Source organism: Cetorhinus maximus, chromosome 4 (genome assembly GCF_964194155.1).
Source record: "Cetorhinus maximus chromosome 4, sCetMax3.hap1.1, whole genome shotgun sequence".
NCBI classification, from domain to species: domain Eukaryota; kingdom Metazoa; phylum Chordata; class Chondrichthyes; order Lamniformes; family Cetorhinidae; genus Cetorhinus; species Cetorhinus maximus.
The window spans coordinates 30,799,519-30,818,553 of NC_135882.1; the positions used below are offsets into that span (position 1 = coordinate 30,799,519).

Sequence of the window (19,035 nt, forward strand, 5' to 3'; positions counted from 1 at the left end):
CTGCCAGACCTGCTGAGTTTTTCCAGGTAATTCTGTTTTTGTTTTGTTCTCATCAGATTCATTTTGTATTCAGAGTTGTAGCACCAATCATACCCAAACTGAATCCTCTTCAGGAGATTTCCTCACCTCATTTATTTCATTGTAAACCATGGATTCCTCAAACAAACTAGAAAGTTCCCAGGCTTCAGCTACAGTCTACGTTGTTCTATCTGCTCTCATCAGGACAGCATTAGGGACACTGTCAACATCCGTGGGCTGGGAGAAATGAAAGCTGGCCAATGTTGCTGCTCTCAAGGGGCTTCATACCGGAAACATAGGCATGCTGGCTGTGGCAGGATTAAACTTGGTTTCGATCCCCTAATGCTGGAGTCTCCCGAGGTAAGTCCTGTGAAACCGTATCCCACGAGAACATAAGAAATAGGAGCAGTAGACGACCATATGGCCCAGTGAGCCTGCTCTGCCATTCAGTACAATTACAACTGACCTTGGGTTCCAAATCCATTCCCCTGCCTGCTCCCCATATCCCTTACTTCCCCGATACACCAAAAGTCTGTCTACCCTAGCCTTAAGTGTATTCAACAATGGAGCATCCACAACTCACTGGGGTAGAGAATTCTAAAGATCCACAACTGTTTGAGTGAAGTAATTTGTCCTTATCTCAGTCCTTATTTTGCTTTTATCTTAATTTCTCCTCATCTCAGTCCTAAATGATTGGTCCCTTATCCTGAGACTGTGCCCCCATGTTTTAGATTCCCCAACCAATGGAAACGAGCAGGATGAGAGAAAGGAGGGGAGGAAATTGAAGGGGCTAAGGAAAGGTGGGGCAGTGGGGGGGGAACAGAGTTGCATTGTATGTACTCTGAATTTAAAAGTTGAAATGAACATTTTAAAACTGAACTGGAAAGGATCATATTTAAATAGTTCTAGTCTTTATTCAATGAAAACACAAATTTTAATCTAGTAAACTCTGAGCAATGCAGAATTTAGAGCATCAAACCTTTCGGAAAAGGTAAAAAAGTCACACATTTTATGTCATGAAGTGTCTACCCAAAGTTCATATTCTAATATGTGCCCACACAGCAATCATGATGTCAAAGACCCATCATTAACTTCTGCACCGTTTCAGGAATGTAAGCTCAGTAACTGGCAAGGAAAGACTGTGATTAGCATAAATCCTTGAATAGTTTTTTGCCTTCCAGAGATAACACATGACGTCATACAGAACAAAAATCTAGCATTAAGGATAAAACTATTACCTCCTTTAGTTTTTGAAGAGCTTCAATACAGTTCAGCCATGCCAGCACTGGTCCTTTGTCATCGGTGGAACCTCTCCCATATAGTTTTCCTACAAAAGTTTTAAATATTAGAATTCTTTTTATATAGACCGGTGGGGGGGTGGGGTGGGGTGTAGGAGAGGAGTTTTTTAAATTCACTTGCAGGATGTGGGAACATTGGCAAGGCTGGCATTTATTGCCCATCCCTAATGGTCCTCAGGAAAGTGCTAGTGACCCAGAATGTTGATGGTGTGGTGTGCAATGATGGTAATCCCTTTGAATGCCATGGGGAGGTGGTTAGACTCTTTTTGCATATGATCATTGAATGGAATGTGTGTTGTGAGTGATACTTGCCACTATTCAGTTTAAATCTGAACGTTGTTCAGGTATTGCTACATGCAGCCATGGGCCAATTCATTCAGTAAGGAGTTGTGAATTGCGCAATCAGCAGCAAACACTGCCACTTCTGACATTATGGTGGAGGGGAGGTCATTGATGAAGCAGCTGAAGATGGTTGGGCCTAGGACACCACCCCGAGGAACTCCTGTAGTGATGTCCTGGGACTGAGGTGACTGACCTCCAACAACTACAATCATTTTTTATGCTTGGTATAAATCCAGCAAGAGAATTTTCCCTTTGATTCTCACTAACAGAAATTTTACTAGGGCTCCTACATGCCATACTCATTCACTCTTACCTCACCTCTAGAAATCAGCTTTTTTGTCTGTGTTTGGACTCCAGCTTTAATGAGGTCTGGAACCAAGTATTCCTGGCAGAATCCAAATTGAGCAGGTTATTGGTAAGTGCTGCTTGACAGCACTGCCAATGATCCCTTCCATCAATGTTGATTATTGACAGTAGACTGATGGGGCAGTAATTGGCTGGAAGAGATTTGTCCAGCTTTTTCTGCGCAGGGAATACCTTTATCACATTGTCGAGTAGATGCCACAGTTGCAGCTATACTGGAATAGCTTGACTAGAGGCGTTCATCACTACAGCTTGGACATTGGCGGGACACACAGCCTTTACTGTACTGATATCACATAGAGCAAATAAAATTGATTTAAGGCTTGCATCTGTGTTGCTGGGCATCTTGGGGGCGGGTTGGGATGGATCATCCACTCAACACTTCTGGGTGAAGATGGTTGTATACGTTTCGACCTTGACTCCTGCACAGACCTGCAGGGCTCTGCTATCATTCAAGATGGAGTTATTCATGCAGCCTCCTCCTCCCTTTATCATTTAATTGTCCACCACCATCCACAACTGGATGGGGTAGGGCTGCAGAGCTTTGATCTGATTAATCGGTTGTGTTGCCACTGTTTGGCATGTGTTTTAGCTTCAGGAGGTTAGCACCTCACTTTTAGGTACGCCTGGTGTTGCTCCGGGCATGCCCTCCTGCGCTCCTCATTTAACCAGGGCTGGTCCCTGGCTTGCAGGTAATAGTAGGGTGACAAAAGAAGGTAAAAACAAGTGACAGAATACAATTTAAAAACGTGACACAAAAATTACCACCTACATCCATTGATTTTTCTTATTTTTGCATAATCAATGAGTTCTCATTATTGCAAAGCAAAACATTAGGGAAAAAAAAAGAGTGCTTTGTGAGATGTAAATTAGTTCATAAAGGAATCTGAAGATAACCCAGTTATGAAGAAACTGCTATAAATAATCAACTGGCCTAACAATGAGAGATCCTTTCATAAAAACTGACTACCTAATCACTTTTGAGCAATTTTATTGCATTCAAGCTCTAAACATTTGTGCCAAGACTAGGTATGTGCTCGAAGTTAAGAGAGGAGGGATGAGACATTAAGGGGAACAGGATTAAGTAATTACATACACAGGCGACTGCCATGGTTTGTGGCCTGAGACAACAGGGAGAGGGGAATTTTCCCAAAAATCATGTTATTTAAATGAGCACAATTAAGAGTCATGTGACTTTCTCAACAAAATTCACATACAGAAGTATTGCTTTACTGAAGTTTGCAAGTTTCCGAGGCAACTTAAATAAAAAAATTGTTCTGATTATGTACTCCAATTCAGGACATTTCATCAGCCTTCCTACCTTACCAACAATCGGCTGGCCAACAGGTAGAGATCTAATTACATATCAATTCTATATCAATAATGGACATTTGCAAGACAGAGATATCTTGTGCAGTTGAATCCTGAACATCAAACAACAGCATAAATGATTGTTATGAATACCAGTCAATAGAACCCAACACTCAAAAGGAATCTTGAACTCAGGAGTTAGCAAATGGGGGCCACGGATTGAAACTAAATTTGCTGAAGACTGTACTGGACCACAAAAAAAACTGCAGACGATAGCGGGGATTGGATGGAACAGTCCCCTTCAAATGGGTAATTTAAAAGAGTCATATTAAAACAAGAAAAAACAAAAGGTCACTATGCCAAATTATTAAAACAGTGATTTTAAAACACTCATCTATCCAATCTAGCTATGGAAAACAAGAATCAAATCCTTACAGCACAGAAACAGACCATTTAATTCAATTGATCATGTGCGTGTTTATGCTCCACTTGAGCCTCCATATCTTACTTCATCTCACACTATCAGCATATTCTTCTATTCCTTTCCCCCTCATGAACTTATCTAGCTTCCCCTTAAAAGGCCACCACAGGCAGCATAAAGAAACTGCAAAGGACTTAGGAGGAGCAATATTCTCAAAATAATTTCTCTTCATTAAAATGACAGATCACCACTCATCTTAAATGAAGAAATGTATATGTAGTTCAGTGCCTGTAATGTAGGAATGGAGCACTGGTTTGCAATTTTAATTCAATGTTCAGTATCCCATCCACCACTTCACTGTTAGCTGCTGAATTTGTTTGTATATGTCTGTTACTACATAATTGTTACGTAGTTGTGCATTTTTAACCTGATTATTCAGTCTTCATATAAATTGCTCAATGTAAGTCACACTGCAATTCAGCCTTTGGGCTGCAAATGCAATTCCTGAATAAAATATTTTACATGGAGCTTAATAGAAAAGAATGAATTTAAATGTTATTACTAAAGTAAATACAGGAATCTTACTGAACTTATTTTTATTCCAATTTCTTCTTTTTGTTTCAGTTTTTCCAAAATCAGACTCTTTATTTTCAGTAAACTTATATCCAGAGAGAGTATGCAGAGGGAAGCACATGACTTCCTGCACACTGACTGCCATTCAAAAACTTTTATGACCCTCGCAGCTGTTTCATTAACCCGAGAAATTATTTCCTTCAATACTGGTGTCAACACATAGCTTTGTGTCAGCTACTGGAATGTGACATTAGAGTACTAAAGTGTTAGTCTGTGTTGTGTGACTATAGATTACACCAATATCTCCACAAACCCCTGATCCCCAGTGATATGGAAACAGTTCATTTTCAAATGGAGGGAAAGCTGACACCTGTCTGTACTTGTGACGTACCTTCTTGCTGCTAACTTGAGAGCAACATTGGCAGAAACCAGGAAAAGGTACATGATGGACAACCAAAGAAATATATAAACTTTTTAACTAATAGTATCCCCCCCACCCGCCTCTATAATAGATGAAGTTTTAAGTACTCTCACCATCCCTTTTCTTTTGTGTAATATTCAATTAGAAGGAACTGTTTCATGATTGTTGCCAGCAATGCAATTTATTCTAGCTGCATAGTCGATTAATTCAGTCAAGAACATAGCACAGGGTCAGAAACAAAATCAGTAGAAAGAAATAAAGTCATTTTACAATAAGACACTTACGAAGTAATTAGGGAAACTGTGCACAGATAACTCAAAAGGAGTTATTGGATGTGGTCCATATTTCAAACAAAAACAAAAATTTACATAAACATTGTGCAATCAGACATTTGTGGAAAGAACAGATAATTTTCCATTTTGGATGCATATCCTATTTCAAAACTGAAAATACTACATCAGCAGGTGTATTACTATTATTTTAAAAAAAAGTGGGTAATATATTCAAGACCATACAAAAATATGGGCAAAGATTATTCAGAAAATTCATGTAAAGGAAACAGAAATAAAGTTGATGACTAACAGTTTTTCAAATCTGTGCTGAACTCATTCTTTGACAATTTGCTGATTTTTTTTCAGTAACCACAACCCACCAACGACAAATCTTCACATGACATTTTAATGCTTTCAGTTCTAGGTGACTTCATGTTTTACTTTTTCGTGTTTTTAAACTGCTGACAGGATTTTAAAAAATTAATTGTTGGGTACAGGATCTGGATACAAAATAAGAAGGAAGTGGGCTGATGTTAAAATATTGAAACATCTTCTGAAATCAAAATCTAATGTCACAATTACTCTTTCAAGGCAACTAGGGAAATGAATAATGTTGCATATGAAAGAGTGAGCAGAGAAGACCAATTATCACATACACTCTCTTTTAATTAATCTTTCATGACTGTGGGGGAAAGAAGGATCCCGCGATAACCTTAGATTCTTGACTGACAAGGGAATCAATCTACCTCTGCCTTAAAAATATTCAACGGCCTTGCTTCCACCACTCTCGGGAGAAGAGTGTTCCAAAGATTCAAGACCCTCAAAATTTCTTCTCATCTCCGTCTTAAATGGGAGAGCTCTTATTTTTAAACAGCGTCCCCTAGTTCTAGTCTCTCCCACAACAGGAAACATCCTTCAGCATCCACCCTGTCAAGTCCCCTCAGGATCTGACATGTTTCAATAAGATCACCTCTCAATCTTCTAAACTCCAAAGGTAATTGTCCAACCTTTCTTCATAAGATAACCAGCCCCCGCCCCAACCCACGTATCAGTCAGGTGAACCTTTTTTGAACTGCTTCTAATGCATTTATATCCTTTCTTAAGCAAGGAGACCAAAAGTGTACACAGCGTGGTCTCACCAACCTGGTATTAGGCTCACAACCTGAAAGTCGAGAGTGCAAATTTCGCTAAGTTGTAAAATTGAGTTCATTAAACAAAATACTTTGTGAGCTAGTCCAAAAATGATACAGCTTTTGTCAGAAAACTCCAACTGGTTTCACCAATGTGCTTCAGGAAAGTACCCAACACATGATTCCAGTCCCAAACTCTATGTTTGAAATTTAGTGCCCTCAGGAAGAGATGGGCAATAAACACTGCATTGTCAATGGCACCCACATTTGAAGAACAATTAAGAACAATCTTGAAATGCTGCAAATACTCAGCAGGTCTGGCAGCATCCGTGGAGAGAGAAACTGTTAACGACTAATGTTGCCATCCTTAATGTTAACTGTTTTTCTCTCTCCATAGATGCTGCATGACTTGCTGAGTATTTCCAGCATTTTGCTTTCCAACATCTGACTTTGTTTTTGTAAGAAAAAACTTGCATTGATATAGGGCCTTTCATATTGTTAGGATGCACCAACGTGCTGAAAACCAATGAATAACATTTAAAATGCAGTCACTCTCGTTTCGTAGCCAAGCACTGCAGCCAATTTTCACAGTATGATCCAGATGGCCAGATATAATTGGCTTTTGGTGATGGCAAAGTTCATAGTTCAGAAATGAAGCAAAATACCAGAGATCAAGTGATCAAACCAGGTCTGAATTTAATGAAATCTGTTCCAGAACTCAAGCTAGAAATGGAATTCTATTAACTATAAATGACCAAAAAAAACCTTCTTACCATCTTTTTCTACCAACGTGAAGGGCTCAGTGTCCCATCCATCCTCAATTTGGGCAGGTTGAACATCCAGATGACCATAGATACATAGAGTCTTCTTTTTTGGATCATTGCCTAGTGTGGCCAATAGGATTGGAGGAAGAGGAATCTTTGTTCCATCAGGCAGCTAATTTAAAATTAAATATAGTACATTGCATATGATGAAATTTATGATTTAAAGAAGATTGCAAAACTTTGTTGCAGAGAATGTTCTGTATAATTTCAGATGTACAATTCCAAAGAACTGATTACATGAATAAAACTATCAAATTTCTAAAAGGTGTGAAGTGAGCTGTCAAGCCCCAGGCAACCATGTCCCAAGATTCAACATTTTGAAGAGGAGAAAAGAGAAAAAGAAAATTTGGAAGAGATATACTTATAAAATTGAACAGAGTTCCAATATGATCTATTAGCTCTCACCGTTTGTTGTCCAATATCAGCCAGTTCCACAGATCCACCCAGTCGTTCTATCTCTTTGCCGACAAATTCCACCATCCTTTTGGTTTCGTCTCTCTTCTCTGGCCATGCTGAGACGCTCTGAATTGCCACCCAATCTGCCAGGCGCTATGGAAACAAGTGCCTGAATTTAAAAAGCTACCTTGATGTCTGTGTTTTCTCCACAGATTAAAGATGAATTACCCGTCAATTGAGATTATTTAGAGGGTTTATATAAAACAAAACGTAGCCTCAGACAAGACCAAGGTTGGGTGGCTAAGATAAAGGCTATTTTCTGCAAACCACCAGTCCCCAACATGAAATCAATCTATACAACCACACACAGTGCATCCACATAGTTAAATATCTACAATCTGGTTTCTTGCCTTTTTTTCCTGGTACACTTACCATTTTAACAGAGTATCACGGAAAAACAAGAGATAGGAGCAGGAATAGATCATACACCTGAACTAGTAAAAGGCTGGGGTTCCATGGATAATCAATGAGGTTAGGAACAGGAGTAGGTATACACCTGAACAAGCGAAAGGCTGGGGTTCCATGGATGATTATTACTGTAATGCAGCATGCATGACAGGATATTAAAACAGTACTAAAAAAATTAATACTATAATGCCTCTTGATCAATTAAAATTTCAACACTTGCATATGACAAGCGTGTGGGAGAGAAAACAGCAATTTAGTCACAGGGCTTTCTGCCTGTTCATGTCTTTAGAATTTCCCCTCCCCAGATCTAAATATAAAGAGAATCATGGCTAACGTCTGGTTAAATGGCAGATCAGATGACAAGCCTGAATCAAACAGCTCAACTGACCAAGGCAATTGGTTTGCAGTTTTTAAGAGAACATCCAACAAGTTGAAGGAAGATTATCTCAGAATTCCAACTATTAAAAGCAAGGAGGAAAAATTCTTCACTGGCTTGAGTCATATCTAGCACAAAGGAAGATGGTTGTGGTTGTCAGAGGTGAATCATGTCAGCCCCAGGACGTTGCATGGGAGGGAGGGGGTGGAAATGTGGATTAAATGTATAAGAGATTTTACACAATAATTCCTATAGCCACATTGAACTACTTTGATGTGGATAGAAATGGGTCTGAGCTTCTTTGCTTTGAAAAAAAAACTTTAATCTAGGTTGATCAGAGAATTGATTTCAAGTAAGGATTGGATTGCAATTTTTCGGACCGAGTGTACATTTTGGCCAAGATTTCAGAATCCCTCCTTTATTTCATACATTAATAGTCTTCTCAAATTACAAACCGTTGTTCGTAGGTTTCATCCCCCTTAAGGATTAGCCTTCATAAAGCTGGCAAATCAGGCACTTGCCAGTATAGTCTGACAGCAGAGACAATGCCAACTCTCGTCCCCAACCCCCACCCTCTTGCCCCCAACTGCAGACACCAAGTCTCACCCTACTGCACTGTGCTGCCGATCACAGGTGGTCTTCTCATTTCAAAGCAACTTTTCACTATGAATGTACACAGCATGAGCGCAAAAAAGGTTGTTTAAAAATAGGCTATTACTGTGGAGCTGTGTGTTTTACAATCACATGGAAATACTGAGCCCAAATTATACCTGCTGACATGAAGGTAGCTGACATAGAGCCAGACTCCTCAAAAAGGACAAGAATTTCTCTATCAACCTGCGTAAACATTAAACACTTTCTGGCCCGATCACTCCCAGCAAGTATTCAACTCTAACACCGCAACTTTCTTTTTCTCCCCCAGATCATTAATGTTCAGATGCTTCTATACTGTATCAAAAAAAGTGTTTGTAGAAACATTAAAGCAATAATAGTAAAAACTTACTTTGACATATAACTCCTGATTGTCATCGATGTACTTGAAGAGTTTGGCAAGGTACGACATCGCTCTAGTAAGCAGACTGCAGTTGGAGCTCTGAAAGGAGAATTATGCTGAGTAATGCAACCGGACCTGGCATCTTCCTGTTTTTCAAGGTTGCGAAATCCTGAAACTCCACCCACCCAAATCTGAAATTACTGCATGGTCTTAAATTAAGACATGTCATGATTCAGCTAATTAGCCCTTTGTCACTTTTTCAAAAAAGAAATTATGGTCAAAAGGTGACGGTGATAACAAACCTTTGTTTTAAAAAAGTGCTACAGAACAGAGGCAGGATTGAAGGAAAGCTTCCATAAACCACATTTTTCTCCAAGCTACATCCTCACTCCAGACATCCAGAATTTTCCAACTTCTCCCGAGAATGGCCTTCCCCTCCCCTCAACAATTTATTTCTCCCCTTCCTTGTGCAGGTGTATAAAGCCGTCAACAAAGGCAGGCAGCTGGAATGAAAATTGAGACTACAAAGCTCAATTCTGTTCTATTCTAGCATGCCAAATATACCCTTTGAAGGAGTTATAGTCTTGTCATATCAGTTGTGGGTGGATTAGAATCACATTAGACATTGGCGTTATCAATGGGGCAGAGGGAATTCACCACCACAAGTAACAACACAGTGGAGTGGCAGAACAATAGGCTCTATTCCAATCTGATGTGAGCTATAGAGCACACAAGTACTGGGAGGTTGGAGAAAAGTGGAAATAAATAAGACTGGAAAGATGGTGAATCCACATTGCTTTCACGCTTCTCACAGGGTACATTTACTTTTGTTTTAAAACTGCACGTCAAAAGCACACGAGGGTAGTTTCTGTTTTGCACGTAGTCGGAGATCTGGCACAAATTGTGCTAGTTTCGAGAAGTACTTTTTACCCCTTTAGTTACCTCTCAAACTCTATTTGTGTATCAGCGAACATAAATCTGCCATGAGGCGATGTAATTGGGCAGGGTTTCAGAATGTAAATTGTTTTTAAAAATATTCCTTGATACATTTAAGAGTTGGTGCTGTTCGATTCATCCGGCTGAAAATGGGGCTTCTCACAAAAAATATACATTTTTAATCAGTGTTTAGTCCACCACCTGAGAGTAACAATTTTTTAAAATATGCAACTGAAAATAACTTTAAAAAGGATACAGGGCCATTTGCTGGTTACATTGGTGTACTGCTATCAGTTTCTTTGCAAATTAAAATAACATTATATTCAAAGCTTTCAAAAGGTACTTCGATGTCCTTGAGCTAAAAATGGCTTAATTTCTTGAATCTCGCAAACAGACCCAATTAGTGTTAACTCCCAATGGTGATTAATTCGATCGGGGATCATCTCTGAGCGAGGCTAGCTTCTATAGCAAATCTTCACAGAAACTTGATTTTTGCTCATCTCTTTTCTCCCACCTCTATTGTCGTTGTGCTCCTGGTTCTATTCCAATCTGATGTAACCTATGTTCTGCCGCCCCACTGTGTTGTCACTTATGCTGGTGAAATCCATGGTCTTTTGCTCTGGTTTTGGTTGGTAAACAGTGCAAATTAATGCAAACTCCAATTTCAAACTCCTAATGCAAACTCCAAAGTTGTCTTTGCACCACCTTCTGCAGTAGGAATAACAAAAGTGCTACAGATCTTTCCTGAGTCTTACGAACGGCTACAAGATTCAGCAGCTCAGTCTACGCTCAGCATTTGATGGTGGGGTGGGGTGGTGGCAGCTGGGAAATGTAAATGGAGAGTGAGATTAAGTATTATACAACACGGCTAAAGGATGAACAGTGGTGGAAAAGCTGAGCAATTCTAATAAATAGCTCAACTCAAAGTACACCTTAAGTCAGGGAGCACAATCAATAAGTCATTCTACACAAAGGAGTAATTTAGAAAGTTAAACAGTAAGAATTATTAACTTGCAGTTCCATACAATATATATTAGTATATATAGATATATATAGATATTAGTAACAGATTATTTTAGATAAAATGGAGTTATGATAGGGAACAAGCAAGATTATGGAAACAAAGTACACACAAAATAACTTTATAATCTGCAAGAATCAGTGGACTTTATATCCTTTGAACAATGGTTAAAGAGCACAGAATTTTTAATTGATATTGTTAAAAATTTAAGGTTAATTATGCAGCATTTGAGTATATATCCTCTCACCTACCAATTTACAGCACTATTCTAAATATCTGTGGCATATGCTATTAAATGCATCAAATTTTAGAAAGCTTTTTGCAGAGGACCAAGGCACAAGCAGTAATTCCAGATTCAATGATTGCAGTTACTAATTAAAGCAGTATAGTGGTAGTGTTGAGTGCACTCTTAATGCTGACAAACAAACTGATATCAGTTTGGCTCAGATACCAAACAATGCACTTGTAAAAAAACAAGGATTACATCAACGCTAAAAAACAAACTGTCATCCTTTTGGATCTGGTGATCAGTCACTTTAGGCATGTCAGAGCCACCACGTGTGATTATTGCAAGATGCTAACCATAGGAGGCCAGTTAATAACTCAAGTGTTTTACTGCAGTAAGAGCATGAAGGAGTACCTCGGCAGCAGGCTGTCATCAAATGGCAGAAACATGTCACAGGGTTTGATAGAGCTTCGGGTACACACACCAACACCATATACAACGTTGGATAAGGAAGAAACAGAAAATCCTTCAACCTGTGCACTTTGAAGCCCAGAATAGGATGGCAAGAAGAGGGGGTAAGGCCATCCAGTGTTCAACAGAGGCCAGAACAGCCTCTTAGTCATCAAATCTAAATAAAACTATCAAATAATGTAATGAAGAGGAGCTTCAGGAGTGGCAGCTTTACTGACCCTATTTATAATACTGTAAAAGACATTCTAGATACCAGGATAAACCTGTATTAGAAGGAATAGGAATTAACTTTCTCCTCTCCCAGAAAGTTGCAAACCTATTTAGTAAAATAGCAGAGAAACTGAAAGGCAATCTATCAATTCAAAATACATCAGATTCATTGCAAAACTAAATACCTGCATATTCACGATGGTGCCTCATCACAATGAAGCATCTATAGTGCTTCAAAGAATACATTAAATCTAAAAGCACAGTGACTATTATGTAGCTAGTAATACAGGTGATAATTATGTTGATGGGATCCATTCTGCACTAAATCATTTAAACAGCTTATTTTGCTGGCATTGTTTCAGGAAGAACTCAGTGCCATACAAAATAGTTTTGTGGGATCTTTAACAGTCATCCAAATGTGCAAGCAAGAGTTTGTCTGAAACAGCTCATGCTAAGCACAGCATTTTTGGCCATTCAGCTTTATTACAGAACTAAAATTAATAGAATGATAGGCTCAAATAACAAAGGTGGACCATCCCCCCACTAGAATCCTCCATTTTAATGCTTCTAAAAGTTGATAAAAACCTACAGGTAACAAAGAATGCAGCTCTCAGAACTTGTGCATCAATAGACGATAATAATCAATAGTTACAAGTTTAAAGTTACAGTTTCCTGGTCAATATTCATTCCTCAACGAATATTAGAACAGATCATCAGCTCATTATCTCACTGAGACCATGCTATCCATAAATTCACTGCCATGTTTCCCAAGTTTACAACTTGACTACACTTCAAAACCTCTTAAATAAGCAAAATACCACAGATGCTGGAAATCTGAAATAAAAACAGGAACTGCAGGAAAAACTCAGGTCTGGCAACACCCGTGGAGAGAGAAACACATGCTGCCAGACCAGCTGAGTTGTTCCACCACTTTCTGTTTTTACTTCAAAAGTACTTCACTAACTGCAAAGTGCTTTAGGGCATCACGAGGTCAGGAAAGGCACTTGGGTAAGTACAAGTTTCTTCTTTCTTTATAATGTTGTTCCTCTCACACTCAAGTCTCTTCAGGATTCACCTCTTCTCCAATAAACTTCACTTTAGTAAAAACTGAAACAAAGTACTTGGATACCTCTGCTAATTTTTAATCATTACTTCCAGGTTGAAAATCCTCTCTTTTCAGGATTCAACTATTATGCTTTTACTGATATATTGGTCAAATATTTCCCTGTTCCTTCAGATAGTTTTTGAGATGTTTTTCCTCATACGCTCTCAGCTTTTGTTATCCTGCTCGACCACTTTTCCGATTTACACCCGTTTTCCTTTAGTTTTTCTTATCAATTTCCTTTATGCCCAATTTCTTCTATTTGATTTCTAACCGTTATTTATCCATGCACTCTAAAATAGGAGTTTTTCAGTTTTAATGCAATAAACGTATTCTGTTATTTTTTTTTAAACTCTCACTATTTTTCTACAATGCTGTCTCCTTCCATCTCATCTCATCAAGCTCACTCATCTTTCTAAGGTTATCCCTAATCAGATCTGGTGTTCTAGTTTTTACAGGTGCTGCATTGAGCAAATTCTCATCCAATTGACGTTTCGAGCAGAAGGGTCATGAGGACTCGAAACGTCAACTCTTTTCTTCTCCGCCGATGCTGCCAGACCTGCTGAGTTTTTCCAGGTAATTCTGTTTTTGTTTTGGATTTCCAGCATCCGCAGTAGTTTTTTGTTTTTATCTCATCCAATTTGTACTGGGGAGGAATTATTTATTGCATAAGCCCAACCGATTAGAACCATGGATTTATTCCCTTATGTCTGTAGTGACAATCTTACGCTAAAATATAAAGTAGCAGCAATCTCTTTACAAAACAACCGTTCTGCTACAGTTGAGAGCACTGTTTACCATCTAGGGTGCCCCAGTGAAGTGGTAAAACTTCAGAGAATGCAAAATGCAGATTCATCAGAATGGATGCTAGGAATGGGAACCAAAGGCCTGAATTTGCTGCCAAAAATCAATGCGTATGCTATTATGAATGTGTAAATCTGTCAGCAACTTGTGGCAAGGTAGAGATACCCCATGAATTGCAAATCAAGGCAAACTGCTGGACAATTCACGCTGTTCTGCCTCCAGCCTCTTAAAAACTGCAGCTCATCGTTAGCCTCCTTGTGAATTCCATGAAGTTGCTTCCTTTGCACATTAACCACACCACAGAAAGTTAAGTCTAGCAATTAATAATGCAAATATCCTTCAACATTAGATCTAGAAAGTGAACAATTTAAATTGTGGAGTGTCAGCCCTTCAAGTAGTCATTATTGTTGGAGATACTAAACATGTCAAATTTTAAACATGTTAATCACTCATTTCTTTTCAATCTTTTTTCTCTCAATATAATCCTTCCTTCTTTCACTTTCTGTACCCATCCTAAGTCAGCCACCTTCTTGGTCCTTCCTCAGTTTATTCTTTTTTCTCCCAATATAATCCTTCCTTCTTTCACTTTCTGTACCCATCCTAAGTCAGCCACCTTCTTGGTCCTTCCTCAGTTTATTCTCCACCCTCATTGGTTAAAGAGATACACTGCTGGTCTTTTCATTCTTCAGGGTCCAAGATGCCCTGTTGCCCTTGCCATTGTTATTAGTTCGCACTTCCAGTAACTTACATGGTCAAACATTTTGAAGCAAACAGGATAGGTAAAGATCAATGAACTGGGCACATCACACGATGCCCTGCTCCAACAAGCTCTGGCCCATTGGTTAAAAGAGAACAAGAAACTGGGGCACCGGAGCAATGAGTTTTTTTTAAAGGGTTTTAAAATGAAGTGTTTTAATAAAACAAAGAAAAAAAAGTCAATTCCGGAACTGAGTAGTGGTCATCAATTTAAAGTTGCCACTAAAAGACCAAGGGGATGGACTACAGGAAATTCCTTTACAGTGATCTCTTGGAGAATGGAATATTTTGCCACAATGGACAAGGAATAGTCAAGGCAGAGAATATTTTTAAAAGGAAAACTGGACTTTTATGATTCAGCACTATAAGGAGAGGGCAGGGCACTAGGATTAATTCTGGATTCCTCAAGGAACTAGTACAAGTGGTAATGGGCCAAATGGCCTCCCTCTGTGTATGATTCTACAGAAACTTCCTTGCTTCTGCAACAAAGAACTTCTGACAGTGTACAACTGCAGTGGATTAAAAAAATGGTGAAAATACAAATGATCAGCTTGGCAGAAAGATTAAAACTGAGCAGGGAATTAGAGAAACAAAGGCCAATGTTATTAAACAAATCATAAAAACAGTGGAAAATGACATAAATCAAGGACACAATGTGAAAAAAAAAGCACTGCAAACAAAAACAGGCTAGCCAAGGTGCTCTCATAGCCTACATTGTAAGGACAGGATTGAGCACAGCTGTGTTACTTTTGTGGTCTGGGGACACCACCATCTGGATTTGCACTTGAGAAATAGGAGAACAGGCAAAGAAAAAGCTGGAGCGAAAATAGGAAGATAAAAACAAATTAGGTGTATATTTTGTCTAAAATGCTCAAGGCACCTCTCTTTATCCAACAACACATAGCACTAAATGTCTCATCTGACAACTTGCAGAAAATGATCCTTATCCCACAATTCTACATTCAACTTCAGTCATCTGGTTCAGTCATCTGGTACATAGAGTAATAAGATTGAAGAATCTTGTGCTGGGTCCACAGTCTACAAGATAACTGAAGAGGGTGTTTCCTAAATGCCTGATTATGATTGGATCTTTGATAAACATCCAGGTAACTAAGGAATAAAAGTACATTGGCCCAGTGCTTACTATAGCAGAGCAACTTGTTTGTTAGATTTTTAAAAACTCACCCTTCAGCACAAAAATGCTTCATATCGCAAACTGCTGGAAGTGTGAGCTGACACCAAGGTCATCCAGGATCAAATTGAAGAACAGGGATTTAAGGTCACGAAGGAAATAGGAAAGGCAGAAACAGAAATAATGTACCTAATCTGACTCAAATTCACCCTAAGAGAAATAAAAGGATTGGACCGAGAAAAAAGAGACAGAAGGGGAAAGAAAGAACAAAACAAAAACAGAAATACCTGGAAAAACTCAGCAGATCTGGCAGCATCGGCGGAGAAGAGCAAAGTTGACGTTTCGAGTCCTCATGACCCTTCAGCAGAACTAAGTAAAAATAGGAAAGAGGTGAAATATAAGCTGGTTTAAAGGGGGGGGGTGCAGTTGTTGGGACAAGCAAGCAGTATTAGGAGGAGATAATCAAAAGATGTCACATACAAAAGAACAAAGAGATGTTGAAGGTGGTGATATTAACTAAAAGAATGTGCTAATTAAGAGTGGAGAGCAGAACAAGCAAGGTAGCTCTAGTGGGGGTGGGGTGAAATAAACGATGGGTGGAATACATTTAAAAATAATGGAAATAGGTGGGAAAAGAAAAATCTATATAAATTATTGGAAAAAACAAAAAGGAAGGGGAAGAAACGGAAAGGGGGTGGGGATGGAGGAGGAAGTTCAAGATCTAAAATTGTTGAACTCAATATTCAGTCCGGAAGGCTGGAAAGTGCCTAGTCGGAAGATGTTCCTCCAGTTTGCGTTGAGCTTCACTGGAACAATGCAGCAAGCCAAGGACAGACATGTGGGCAAGAGAGCAGGGTGGAGTGTTAAAATGGCAAGCGACAGGGAGGTTTGGGTAATGCTTGCGGACAGACCAAAGGTGTTCTGCAAAGCGGTCACCCAGTCTGCGTTTGGTCTCTCCAATGTAGAGGAAACCGCATTGGGAGCAACGAATGCAGTAGACTAAGCTGAGGGAAGTGCAAGTGAAATGCTGCTTCACTTGAAAGTAGTGTTTGGTCCCTTAGATGGTGAGGAGAGAGGAAGTGAAGGGGCAGGTGTTGCATATTCTGCATTCGCATGGGGAGGTGCCGTAGGAGGGGGTTGAGGAGTAGGGGGTGATGGAGGAGTGGACCAGGGTGTCTCGGAGGGAACGATCCCTACGGAATGCCACCGGGGGGGTGAAGGGAAGATGTTTTTGGTGGTGGCATCATGCTGGAGTTGGCGGAGGATGATCCTTTGAATGCGGAGGCTGGTGGGGTGATAAGTGAGGACAAGGGGGACCCTATCATGTTTCTGGGAGGGAGGAGAAGGCGTGAGGGGAAAGAAAGATTTATCTTAAATTTCAAAATCCACTGGAAATAATGTGCTGCTTGCAGGAATAAGATTCCACAGTTTGAACTGTTCCTGTCTGGGCCAGGGAGGTTGATTATGAGCAAGGTTCATGGTGAAAATTATCCAATGTTTTGTAGCGATTTGTAACTGTGCACCTCTTCCTTGCCACAAGTTGCTGCGTTATTCACACACTAATAATGACAAGCAGATCAAACTCATCGGTATTTTTTTCAGCAAACTAGAGGCCATCTGTATCCAACAGCATTTTAAGCACTGTGGACTGGAATGTACCGCCTAGTCGAAGCAGATTCAATGGGGAATCGGGTAAATATTGACAGGGCCATGGAGAAAGAGCAGTGAGCTAAATGGAAAGCGCTACCACAGGCACGATGGACCCAATAGTCTCCTTCATTCTATGGTCACTAAGTAATGATTAGTTAGCACCTATCTTAGTTTCGAGTTGAAAACCTTTGTGTTTTTTCTGCAGCAAGTGCCTCTCCACCTCCAGCAGTGGGGACAGATTGATGCATTCATTCCGAAAGCCATAATCATCCAACCCTGCCAACCCCGACAGCCTAACCCGCTCCCGGGCCCAAAGCCGCGCCTTCTGGCTGCAACTTAGTTTTCCCTTTTTGTGTCTGCGCTAAAGAATTGGAAAAAGACAGACTCTTGTAGGGCATGTCCCTGAGATCCGGCTCCATTCAAACAGGAGATCGCCGACAGCAGCCCGAGCTCACCTAACCTGCACGCTCCAAATTCGAACGCAGCCCGGACAGACAAAACGTTCCAAACTTCCGCAAGCTGCACTGACTGACAGCCGAGAGGAGCCACTCACTGCTCAGCAAAGAGTTACAACCTGAGGGGAACTTCCTGACGGGCGGGTTTGGAAGGAAGAAAGCTCATTGGGTATGTTTGCAGGGAGTAGGTGGTGGAGAAGTGAGATCTCACATTACTTTTCCCGTTCATTAGTTTGAACGTTATAATCTGCTTCCATGTGCCGGGCTGGGAGAGAAAAGGTTGCCCGCCTTCCTTCCACCCACTGTTACCAAACTTTCACCTCTTCTCCCCTCCTACAGGAGCTTCGTCTGTCAGTGCATCTAGTGCACGACTCCCCTCTCGGCATCTTGACTATGAGATTTACTTCTGTTCCTTTGATCACATTGCCACTAAACTAATGAACACTTAGCTTTCCGTGCTAATTGCTATGCTAGCTGATATTTCAGAGAGTTCCCATTTCTTTGGCACTAACTGCTCCCTTTCAAAAACCACCGTCATCACCATCCCTACCCCCCCCCCCCCCCTCAAAGAAACCTATTTCTCTGCTCTTACTAGGTTCTATGTCATCTTCAACTTCCCATTTCTCGCAGAACTCCTTGAGTGTTGTCTCCAATCCCACAACTTCAGGATTGCATCCCACCAATCAAGTTTCTGCCCCCACCCCAAAATTACCCAAACTGAAGTCAGGAAACACATTCTCTGATGTAACAAATGTGCATGATTTTTCTTTGCTCTCTGCAGCCTTCAGCATGGTTCAGTTACATTATCTCCTTCCAGTGCCATTGATTCGTTAGTCCAGTTCTCTGAATCTGATCTGGCTTTTGTTTCACTTCTGCTTATCAAATTGTGGCCACGGTATGTCCAGAAATGAGGAGAATCATACAAACTCGAAACATTGGCTGGGATTTTCTGTGCACTATTTTGCTTTTATCTTAGACGGTTGCCATACCCTGGCTGCATGGATGAGATCATTCAACCTCTATCTGCATTAGATGGCCAACCTCTTCTGTGCAATGTTTGCACTG

At 40.1% G+C, this 19,035-nt stretch overlaps 1 protein-coding gene across 5 annotated transcripts in view; it reads right to left on the reverse strand.

Annotated features, from left to right (window-relative positions):
- LOC144679554 (cytosolic non-specific dipeptidase-like) overlaps positions 1-18,062 on the reverse strand; it is a 37,876-nt gene extending 19,814 nt beyond the window's left edge. The window contains exons 1-5 of one of the 5 annotated variants that reach the window (XM_078540052.1): positions 17,976-18,048; positions 9,217-9,306; positions 7,379-7,522; positions 6,923-7,085; positions 1,257-1,345 (exon numbers count right to left, since the gene is read on the reverse strand). In XM_078540052.1, the coding sequence (XP_078396178.1) occupies positions 1,257-1,345; positions 6,923-7,085; positions 7,379-7,522; positions 9,217-9,276 (456 nt within the window). In that variant the 5' untranslated portion in view covers positions 9,277-9,306; positions 17,976-18,048. Of the gene's footprint in view, positions 1-1,256; positions 1,346-6,922; positions 7,086-7,378; positions 7,523-9,216; positions 9,307-9,509; positions 9,679-17,900 lie in introns of those variants that run through there. The other 4 variants (XM_078540055.1, XM_078540054.1, XM_078540053.1 and 1 more) reach the window with 4 other exon arrangements.
- Positions 18,063-19,035: the final 973 nt, after the last annotated feature.